Genomic DNA, 12,401 nt, shown 5'->3' with positions numbered 1-12,401 from the left:
TGAATGTGACATTTCAATCATGATTCACCAATCCCCACTTTGATTTATAAATCACAATTAAGAATTTTAATAGGATTGATGCACCTTACAAATAGTATCAGAACATAATCAAAGTAAAAAACAGATGATAATAACATCAAGAACATAACTGTTGAGGAGTTAATCAGATAACACAAAATCAAATCATTCAACGTGCAATGCGAGACTCGGATAATTTGAGGCACTCACTCTGGCATCTACGGAGGCAAATGTCATTCCAGTTGGGTACTTGATGTTGGTTGACACACACAGTTCGAGCACAGGCATCAGCACAAGCATCGAGCTCAGAAACACCGCAGACTGTAATGCAAGTATCCGGGATAGGATCCTTGGCGAAGGCTCCTACTTTCTTCAACATCCTCTTCGATGTGCAAACTCTCTCGCACACAAAAATGTCATCCCCACTCTTCTCCCGGCTCCACGCACTTCTTAATCTTTGCTCCTCAGCATGTCTTGCTCTCGTTCGCAAAGCTCTACCAGCAATGATAACTGGGACGACAGCAGCCCCCAGCAGGGTCCATGCATCAACCATAGTTATACCAACAAAAGATGTACTTGCTTCTTTTCCCGTTCACTTCCTAGTTCGAGCAGCAGATGTCTTCCTATCCTATAATGATCATATCAACATCACCCGTTTCAAGTGTTAAGAGTTTATCTGAATCAGACTAGTAAAGAGTACAGAAACCACAAATGCAACAAGATACAATTCTACAATAATCAGACAACAAGATATGAACAGAGTAGTTTTCCCAAGTGTCGTAGCAAATCACCAGGTTCAGAGGTAGACATCTTTTAGTTTTATCTGCCATGCTTTTGGCATTAAGATTGCCAATGCCCTAATATTTGTAACCTTAATGGAGAAGAAGCAGTTCATAATTCAAAATTAGCTCATCATCACACAACCTCAACTTTAATAAGCTATGAAAGTAATTAACTGAATCTGTTGTCAAGACATAGCAATGGGAACGAAAAATATGAACAACTTTGTAGAATTTAACCAAATGATGTTATGATTGATACTGCAAATCCCCTAAATTTGACCTAAATATGTTTAATTCTGCAATATGCTCATACTATCCTACCTATGATCAAGAAAATGAATGTCTTTGATATTCTCATCATCTATTAGAGCTGCTGGAGTTAGGAAATCGACAGCTTTTTCTCTTATCCTCATTCTAGGTTCAGTTTTCGCTTAGCAGAGTTGCATTTGATGAATGATATCAGTAGGATGAAACAAAACGAAAAATCCCTACACTATCCTAAGTTATTCAATTCATCAAATAAATTTCCAGTATAAACTATCAATTCTAACATTAATAACATAATTTACTGATCATACTCAGATAGACGAAGAATGAACAAACAAGACAAAGCGAGAAAAAAATAAGAAAACGAGTGCAATCGGTTGAGTGAAGATTTCGATGCTCATATATGTAAATTCAACAGAAAACCAAAACAAAAACTTGACGATTAAATAAAACAAAGAAGAATATAAACCCTACCGGTGAAGATTTGGGGAGAAACAGAACGCGAGCTGAAGATTTGGGAAGAAGACCTTAGCATCTCCAATCATTATACTATACTTAAACCCATTTCAACGTAAATATCAGATTTTACTCTAATCATTTACATTAAACTCAAACTACTTATTTTTTATATTTTCCAATCATACCTATATATTTTATCTAAATTACACACTAATCCTATAACACTTATCAATAACTTAAATTAAATTAAATAATATGATAAGATTATTAATTAATATAACTGTATATGAAATTTATTATTTATTAAATAAAAAATTACATAATTTAGAAAATTTATATACAATAAAAATACTACAAAAGTTATCACAAGGTAAAAATAAGTTAACTAAAATTCAAAATTAAAATTCAATTAAAGATACCACAAGTATATAAATTAGATATCGTTTTAATTATTAATGTTTAACTATTACTCCAATTTGTTATACTTGATAGCGTATATAGTTTGATATTATGCATTAGGCATAATAATAATTTAAAAATTAAATATTTTTTGTCAATTTTTAAACTAAAATAAATTAATTCTTAATATTAAAAATTAAAAGCTATCAAATTATGTAGAAATTTACAAAAGCATAACTACTCAATATTAATAGGCATAACTAATTAATATTTCTATTTGTTAATTTAGAAAAAAAAAACGTGGGTAGCTTTTTAACTAATCAAAAAAATGTGTATATATTAATATGGGCCAGCCCACTAATTAATTACCAACCAAATATTAATAGAATGAATTAGGTTATTTTCTATCTTCTTCTCCCAGCCGCTGGACAGTGCCGGTATGTTTTTGTTTCTGTGTATTTTTACTTCTCTCCCTCCCCCTATTTCTTCCCTTTTTCTATATTGATAAATATAAAATGATTTGGACTTGAACGTGTAATACCCCGTATCTTTTTAAAAAATAAAAATATGTATATTTTGGAATTTTCAAAAGTATTTTGAATTTTATCATTTTCCTATTGATTAATTATTATAGTTTTTGAACTAATGAGTTTGATTGTCAATTGTGTTGTCCTACTTAGACAGAGGATCGAGGATGCGCCCTAACAAAATAAATAAGGTCTAATTATTCTTTTTTGATCTATTGTTAGAAATTTGAAATGAAATTATAAAATATTAGAGTTTTTGTTTGATGCCTTTTTATTTGTGCTTAGAGCATCCACAATGGCGCCCGTCCTGGCGGAAGTCCGGTTGGCGTGCAGGAGTTTCGCGTGAGGCATCCGCCATTGTGCAGCGGTAACGCGGATACGGACGTCCGCTGCGGACACCGGAGTTTTGCGGCGTTCCCGGGACGTCCGTCGCGACGTCCTTGCGGACGTCTGCCATTGCGTTGACTCTACGGACGTCCTGATTATTTATTATTTTTTTTATTATTGTGGGAAGTCCGTCGAGATGTCCTTGGGATGTCCACCACTGTGCAGTGAGATGTCCCTTATGACATAGCAATGCAGTGGAAAGTCCTTATGACGTGGCAGAAGGTGTTTTTGGGATGTCCGAGTGGATGTCCGCCGGGACATCCGCACCACTGTGGATTCTCTTATATGCGTGTGTAAGCTACATGTTAAATAATATATGTATGTGTAAGTGTGTGATTTGTGTGAATATGATGATAAATAATAATAATAATAATAATAATAATAATAATAATAATAATAATAATAATAATAATAATAATAATAATAATAATAATAATAATAATAATAATAAAGAAATTAAATCCTATTTAAACACACACACACACACACCGACCCTTCTACTACACACTTTTTCACATGAAAAACACACACAACGCATACACAACTCACGCACACATCTACACATACCCACTACTTTTCACAAACCCACATGAGCAGCTCCTTTTCCAGCCACTTCCGGCCGTTGCCCACCACCTCTCCGGCGACTCCCTGGCTGCCAGCAGCCCCTCTTCTTCTCCCTCCTCATGGTTTCTTCATCCTCATCTTTTTCCTACCTCCATTGAAGATGATTCAAGGTAGAAGCTTTTTCCCAAACTCAAGTTTCTTGCAAATTAAGGTAAAAATTAAATTCCTCTTTTGCCAGACCAAAAGAATTCGTTTTCGACTCATATTTTACCAGAATGTATCCTTAGATGTCTTTTACATTGTCACCAAATTTCAGCTTCAACCAAGTTCGTATGGATTTATTATGAATTTTCTATAAGGACTGCCCTGTTTCTGGCAGGTTCTTGAAAAATATTCATAAATCCTAAACGAAAAGGAATTTCAAGCTCAAAATTAATCCTCATAAACCTGACTTTTATATGCTTCTTTTGCAATTGGTTTTGTTGATTTTTGACTTACGAGTCATTTTGATTGATTTTCCAAAGTTAGTGCTTTCTGCCATGGTTAGTAACTGAAAATTGTAAAACATGATTTTCTTAATTTCTTCTTTTGAGTAACCTATTGGTGTGAGATGATTATGAACTTGAGATATACTTTAAATAATGATGTAAGGAAGATGTGTGCTTTCTTGGAATAGTTTAAGTAACTCGTGCTGCATGTTAATGAGATTGGTTAGATCGTTTGTATGTTATAGCCTATGTTGACTAATGTCTTGGTTTAAAGTTGAAGCAAATGAGAGTTATGGTTTCTAATTGGTTGAGTTCTTTGTTATGGTTTAATTAGTCTTGTTAGCTAAAATAAAATGTCTTAAGTTTTCTAAAGTTGGAATTACTATAAGGTTTAAGTTTAAAAGTTTAAGACTAAGCTTAAGTGTGAAAGTGCTAGGAGTGGTGTTAAGGGCTTTCTCCCCTAACGCTGAATTGCCGATGATAATCGGCGATCGAGAACAGATAAACGGACGTCCCGGGCTCTCCCCGAGATCAGCTCCAACTATGGTTTTGCAGAAAATAAAGTAAACTATAAAATTGAGGGAAAATAATATGTTATTTCTTCATTGAATGGGGAGGATACAATGACACATATTTATAAGACTCCTAACTTAATAAACAAGAAAATAAAGATACTAGAATATATGGAAAGATATGCTAAATCAATACTAAACCAAATAAGATAAATAATAATAATTGTCTCGTATCAACTCCCCCACGGTTGAAATCCACCTTGTCCTCAAGGTGGAAACCACGAAACAAGAAGGCGATCCAGCTCCGAAATTTGGCAACCATGAAACACTTCAAGAAGCTCTATCCCTAGGCTTGGAAGTTGCCCCATACAATTGCACGACATCTGCTGGTGCAATCATCAATCTCAATCCACAAAAATTCAAGTCAGCCCCACTAATTACAACCACTCCATTAGCACCCATGAGACCATAGTACACGCAATAGGTCTTAGCTCCAACTACGGGCAATATTAGAATACTCCATATCTCCTTAAATATATTCTTTATTGATGCACAAATAATACTACGGCTAACAAGACGCATCCCCTCTGTCAAGTCCTTGCTGCAAAGATGAAAAATTTCCTCATCAAGTTCCATGACTGCCCCCTTAGCAACGAAACCTCCAGCCTGGTTCAACTCTACTCCTCTGTCAGGGTGCAACGTTGACAACATTACATTGGCATTAAAAGGTTCAACTCCAATAGTTTTCACTTGTTTATGTACCCACTGAACATAGGCTTCAATCTTCTTCCAATCCCGAGCAAAGTTTCGTGAGATACTTCCTCCTGGATCAAAAATGTTGAGAAGAAACTTGGGAAGAGCAATTTCCACTTGAAGCCCCTGTCTACAATTAGAATGACAATATTTTTCATAATTCCCTCGGGAGATAGGATCTGCACCTGGAAGTTGAGCCAGCATGGAGGACATATAGGATTGATTTGCAAATATCTTATTCGCATCATCCGGGTTTGATTGATCACCTTGACCATCTTGCACAGACAATTGAAGAGCAAGTTGCAGATCATGGTCATCAGCAGATGCATCGGACATGTCAGTATCCCTCACAGCAACTGTGGAAGAAGAATCATCCATGGACATAGCTAGGGCTTGCTGTAACAATGCATTCTCATCATCCGTTAGATCATGGGTCTATTTTTCGGGTTCAGAAGTTTCAGGGATCACATTCTCAGTCATGGTTACATCCTGTGAAGTGGATTGCTCTCCTTTTTCCCCCTTTCCAGCTTCTTCTGCCGCCTTCTTTGCAGCCACTTCTTGTCTTGCCCTCTCCTCTTCCATCGCCGCAAAATCGACATTCGCCGCAACCACCCCCACAGTCATCGGCTGAAACTGTTCCTCAATTTCCACCGCCCCTATCTTCTGATTCTCATCGACATGAACCCTAATCGCCGGCAAATTCGCCGCCTCAGATCCATCGAAACGGGGGGCTTTCATCTTCTCCCCTCGGTAATGATCAAAACGAGGTTGATCCGCCATACGACTGACCTCATGTCTGCTCCATGCATTATCCCACTCCGTCGCAAGTCGCCCCGGCTGATCGACGACCCTATGCGCGGGGTTATCCCAGGCCGTGAATCGGAGCCCCCGAAACCCCTCAACACCAGCGCCGTAACGATCACACGGCTGCCGCTCAGGTCTCAGCGCATGAATCGCGTTTCTGGCAGAATGGTCGACGAAGCCAAGCTGCTGATGTGAAGCGACGCACGCCGCTGGAGACATGATCGGGTGATGCCTCGCCGTGTCGCCTCGCCCCCTCTGCCACTCCTCGTAGGGCGGCTGAGGCTTGTCCAGCCTATGCGCCGGGTTGTCCCAAGCTGTTGGGCGTCTCCCCCGAACTCCCTCGCCGCCGGAGCCGTAACGATCGGACGCTAACAAATCAGAATACACCCGCTGCTGTGTAACCCTAGACGCGGCGAACCCGACATGTGGCTGCGACGCCACTGTTGTGGTTTCCGACACCACCGGACGGTGTCTCCATGCGTCGCCTCTCCCTCGCAGCCCATCGTCATAAGGCGGGTCAGGATCGGGCCTAGGCGGCGGCTGAGCGATGACTTGCCGCCTCTCCAACGCGTCGAAACGCGCTTCCAAACGCGCCAACGACACCAACAAGTGCTCACAGGCCAGCAACGTGGAATCCAGCGCTCCACTCGCCGGCGGAAACTGCTCCAGATCGCGGATTACTCCGGCGCACGTCTCAACGATCGATTCTGTGCGGCTCCCCGCACAAGTCATCATGGAAAATCTGAGATCGACAATGAAAGCACCACTTGTTAAGGGCTTTCTCCCCTAACGCTGAATTGCCGATGATAATCGGCGATCGAGAACAGATAAACGGACGTCCCGGGCTCTCCCCGAGATCAGCTCCAACTATGGTTTTGCGGAAAATAAAGTAAACTATAAAATTGAGGGAAAATAATATGTTATTTCTTCATTGAATGGGGAGGATACAATGACACATATTTATAAGACTCCTAACTTAATAAACAAGAAAATAAAGATACTAGAATATATGAAAAGATATGCTAAATCAATACTAAACCAAATAAGATAAATAATAATAATTGTCTCGTATCAAGTGGCGCATCCGAGGCTCGAGGACGAACAACCAAACCAAGCTTGAGGAGATTATTTTAGATTACAACTTTCGAGGTGGGGTTTACTTTTATCTGTAAGCGTAGTGGTTACATGGTCAGATCCACGAGGGATCATATGGGTCGCTGACAGCCCACCAATAGCCCACGAGGGGTGAGGTCCACGAGGGACCGAGACTAGTCTCCTATAGATGTCAGCAAAGTTGAGATTGTTCATTATGTTATGATTCATTACACAATTAGTTATAACTGCTTGCAACGTATTCCCCGTTATTTAATGTTTTTCAGGTTAAGGAGGCGGTGCCGGGGCAGCAGTCAACGTGGTCCACGGTCTCCCAGCTGCTATTTTTTGACTAGTAGACCCTTTGGTATTTTGGGTAAAATTGAATTTTTTTTGGAGAGAAAACTCGGTAACTTTTATGCTATTATATTTTGAATGATGTAGGTTGTAATCCGATTAAGCAGGGTATTTTATTTTGGTGGAATACTAGATGAAGTATATATATTTTTAACATAGTGATACATTTTGGTGTAGATATCTATATGCACTTATTTCTGATGTTGGGAAAAAAATCTTATTTGTGTTCTTTAAATTGTTTGATATAAAAAAATAATTTCAATGATAAGTTTATAAAATCGTTTTCGTTTTTCTTATTTCCATTTAAATATTTGAATTTTCAAAATAGAAGAAATTCTTATTTTAGTAAATTGGTAGTGCCACCCGTTTTAAAGAGTTGGGGGCGTTACAGAATGTAATAAAACAAAATCTGAAAAGTTTTTTTTGGTATAGTTATAGTGCAAATCTAAAGATAGGTATTTTTCTTAAAAAATCTATAATAGGATTGGTTTTGCAGTATTGTTGGAAGTATTATTCTACTGCATTTTAAGTTTTGCAGTATTGTTGGAGATGGTCTAAAAGACCTAAATTTAGTGAGCGTATAATTTTTTGAATAAATATACTTCTAAAATCCCTATATCAAATTATTTATATTTTTTTTTGGTGAGCAAATTATTTATATTTATTCTTTATAGGACATGAATATATGGGATGCACTTCAAAAATATCAAATTTGAAGTTCACAACTTTCCACCAATATATTTCATATTTATTGGGACGAACGAAGTATAATATTCCCTCTAACTGAGTTGTATCACATTATAACTGAGTCATTTTTTTCCGGCAAAGAACGCTAAACCAAATGTAATGTCTCATACTTTATATTATTTGCTTTCTTTCATCAATGTCTGTATTCAAAAGAAACTTTATAGACGAACTATTAATAATTCAATTTAGTTAAATGTTTGATTTGATGAGTAGGACCGCGATATCTAACTAAATAAAATGAATTTTTCTCTCCGTCACAATGAGTATGACTCATTTTCTTCTATTTAGGTTTGTCATAACCAAGATAAACATGATTAAAAATAGAAGTATATTTATCATGACTTTATTCTATATTATAGTAGTATTTTATTTGCTCTTCACTTAACACAGGAAATAACACTGTCTATAATTCTTGTCACCAATGACGGACGCAGGATACAAAGCCCGTGGGGTCGGACAGAGTAAAAATTAATATTTATATAATATTTTTAAAACTGTTTTTTTAAATAATAATATTAAATATTTTTATATAATAAATTATGATAAGAAAATATATTATATTATTTTGTATCTACTGAAATTTTATAAAATTATACAACCAGTAATTAACAAAATAAGAAGAAACTTATAAAATAAATTGATGCCTAAAAATAGATTTCCGCAAAATGAATACAATCATTTAGAATATTTAAAAAACTCATTTACGGAATCCCAAATCCGCAGCTCAACCCAAATTTCAAAATACTAAATCACACCACCTGCAGTATATTATTTTATAATAAAATAAATTAATAGAATATAAAATTTATTTTCTATTTACAGTAAAAGTAAAATAAAACCTCTATTACCATATAGACAAATTGTCAAAATGGACTCCTAATGTCGAATAGAGGTGGTAAAAAATAAATAGTTTTACTTTTATTTTTTGATTTAAATAGTTATTTTTAAATTTGTATTTAAATATTTTTATAAAATAATCATGTGACGAGTTATCAACAATTTTTTAAAATCAATAAATTAGAATTGAATTATCGTTAGAAAATAGAAATTATAAACATAATTATCTAATATTAATAATAGTAGTAGTAAGAGCACCCGCAACGCGTGCCGTTGCGGTGCCTTATTTCGTTCCGGAGGAACGGAACCGCGGCGGCACGCGTTGCAGCCGCCCGTGTCGTCGGCATTCCGTGTCGGGTGCCGTTCCTGCGAGACGCGGCACGACACGTTCCGCCACGCGCCGAGGCGACTTGGCGGCCTCCCATTCGACGCGTGACGCCCACTCGCTGCCCTGCGAGTGAGCGTCGTCACGGTGACACAATAATTCGATTTTTTTTTACCGTTTTTTTTTACCGTTATTTATTTATTTATTTATTTTTTTAAAATTTATTTACTCTATAAATACTCATATTTCATACTCATTTCACTCACATACACACATCTATTCCTCTCAAATCCTCTCTATTTCCACCCCAATTTTCATCTCAAATCAACTCTGTTTTTCTTCTCCCAAATTTAATCAAACTAATGGATCATTTTGAACAAATGCGTCAAATATTGGAACAATCACTTGAAGAAGCTCGACGACGGGAGGCGGAAGAAGCCGCGCCGCCCCAACGACGCTCCCGTACGTATATCCATCGTAACCGGGAGGAAGCCGCCGCAAGGTTAGTACGCGACTACTTCTGTGATAACCCGGTTTGGGGAGATACGTACTTCCGTCGCCATTTCCGCAGAGAAGGCTCTTTTTGCGCAGAAGCAGGAGGCCGCTCGCAAGGATGTGGAGAGGGCGTTCGGGGTTCTCCAAGCGCACTTCAACATCATCAAAGCCCCGGCTCGTACGTGGTTCATGGAGAACATGGTCGACATCATGTATATGTGCATAATCTTGCACAACATGATTGTCCAAGACGAAGGACCCGAGGCGGGAAATTGGTTCGACCCCGAATCCCCCGGAAGCTCAACCGCAAGTAGTCCGCCTCGAAGTGGAGCGCATCCGTCTATACAAGAACGATTATCTATTCGTGCAAGGACACGTGACTATAGCGCACACACCCAACTCCAACAGGATCTAATTGAGCACATTTGGGCAAACTTTGGCGGATAAAATTATTAAAATTGTGTACTTTTATTTTTTTAGGATTTTAATTGTGTGCTTTTTATTTTTTTAAGTTTAAGTTATAACTTTATTTTAATGTTGTGTGTTTTTTAATAAAGTGTGTTTGTTTTAATTGAATTGAGTTGGAAATAAAAATAAAAAATGAAATTGAATGAATAGTATTTTAAGGAACGGTTAAGGAACGGTTAAGGAACGGAGGGTTGCAGGTTCCGTTCCTTAGTTAAGGAATGAAGTAAAAAGGTACAGTGGGACCCGCAAATAGTAGTTTAAGGCACGGTTTAGGAACGGTATAGGAACAGCGTTGTGGATGGCCTAAATAACCTAGCCTATTTCATGAAATAAGCCCATGGAGTTAAAACAAGGCCACAAATTTAGCTAAAAAACAAAAGAGTTGAAACATTAAGAAGCGTCTGTCTTCTTCGTCAAAACTGTCTGCGGCTCTCTACCTCTACCTTTCCGTCTCTCTCCACTATTCTTCCGACTTATTCTTTTCCATCTCCTTTTATTTTCCGGCAATGGACAATTGATTCGAGTGCCCTGCTGGGGATCTGCCTCACAGGGTCAAGGCAGGGCTGCGGGGCGTCGAAGGTCCATGAAATGAAGATTTCCGGCCGCTCTCGACGGACTCTGGTGGGGTCGGTCGACCCCACTCGACCCCACCTGGGTCCGTCATTGCGTGTCACCCAAGGAAAATGCCATCTTCCTTGAAACGAATGAAAAACTATTATTTTATCATCCCAAAATTAGATTAATTATTTAATTCTCCAATCTATAATACAAAATGCTCAAAAAATGCCCTCACTAATATTATTGTTGATTTTGTTTTTTTTTTTGTTTTTTTATTTATGTATTTTTGCATGATCATAAAAATTAGTAAGAGCATATTTTTTCTTTGAATTTTATATTTTGGTTACGAACCATCAATTTATGGTATGGTACTATATACAGCAATCAATCAATCTAAATTTCAAAATTGAAAAATTCAATTATCTTATGGAGTATCAGATTAATCTTATCCATGGAGTCCACTAAACTTAATCCTACAAGTACAAAAATGACTTAAGATTCATAAGTGCTAAAATCAGAAATGCTCATTAGTTATTGTTCAAGATTTTATGGTTTCTTTAATACGATTTTATGATTCACTTTTATTTTAATTCGTGGGGTCGGATCAAACGAGACAGTAATATAATATTTAAATATTATTTTATTAATAAAAATATTAAATTTTAAATAAAACTACGTTATATTGTACACGAAAGTTGACTCCAACAAAATGACTTTAAATTATTTCATTAAAAATTATTTGCGATAGTTTGAATAGATTTAACAAAATTACTAATAGTCGAGATATATTCAATCTTTTATATATCACTTATTAATGTGGTCTATAGGATAAATATTACTACTTCCTCCATCCCTAAAAATATAAACTTTTTATATTAAGAATTTTTAACACACTTTTCTTTTTATCTTTTCTTACTTTATCAATTTTGTATTAAGACTATCGTGCTGTTTCAAAAATTTCTATTTTTAGGAAACAGGGAGTATAATAAAATGAATAATCAGAAGCAAAAGTAATTAAATTAGAGAAAAAAATTATGACTAAGAGAACAAAATATGGAAATTCGGATTATAATAATTATTGATTAGTCCACAACGGTGGTGTTTGGTTTCCAAGATAAAATAGTACCAAGATATAATCTAGGATCGAGTTGTGAGATTATTTTAGTCATATGAGATTAGCTAAGACTAATTATTCCATGATTATTCATTTAGGATTGAGTTGTGAGATTGAATCTCTTGAACCAAACACACTAAATTTAATCCCAGATACAATCTTGCAAACTGAAACCCCCAAAGTGAAAAGAATGAAAATAATAATACTCATTATAGAAAAGTGAGTTAAAGGTTATCAATATTAGTGTTGAAACTTGAAACTTATACACGGTTTTTGTTCAACTTCAATTAATATGAAACCTTGAATTAATGTTGGAAATTCTGTTAAAATACAAGGTGAAAAATGAGTTAGGCTATAACTTAATCAGTAATAAAATAAGATGATCCAGTTTATAAAGCCCAACTAATAGAAAATTAATAGGAAATTAAACTCCAGTTCATAGCAAGAA

General features: G+C 36.4%; 1 protein-coding gene across 1 annotated transcript; it reads right to left on the bottom strand.

The window, feature by feature from the left end:
• Nucleotides 1-110: 110 nt before the first annotated feature.
• Nucleotides 111-1,667, bottom strand: LOC121776065 (uncharacterized protein At5g64816-like). The gene is made up of 2 exons (XM_042173192.1): nucleotides 1,542-1,667; nucleotides 111-646 (listed from the first exon to the last, which is right to left on the bottom strand). Exon 2 carries the CDS (start codon nucleotides 569-571, stop codon nucleotides 188-190), a length of 384 nt encoding a protein of 127 aa, XP_042029126.1. The 5' UTR covers nucleotides 572-646; nucleotides 1,542-1,667; the 3' UTR covers nucleotides 111-187.
• Nucleotides 1,668-12,401: the final 10,734 nt, after the last annotated feature.

The sequence above is a fragment of the Salvia splendens genome, chromosome 18 (genome assembly GCF_004379255.2).
Source record: "Salvia splendens isolate huo1 chromosome 18, SspV2, whole genome shotgun sequence".
Lineage (NCBI taxonomy): Eukaryota > Viridiplantae > Streptophyta > Magnoliopsida > Lamiales > Lamiaceae > Salvia > Salvia splendens.
This window is presented reverse-complemented; position numbering and strand designations above follow the sequence as displayed.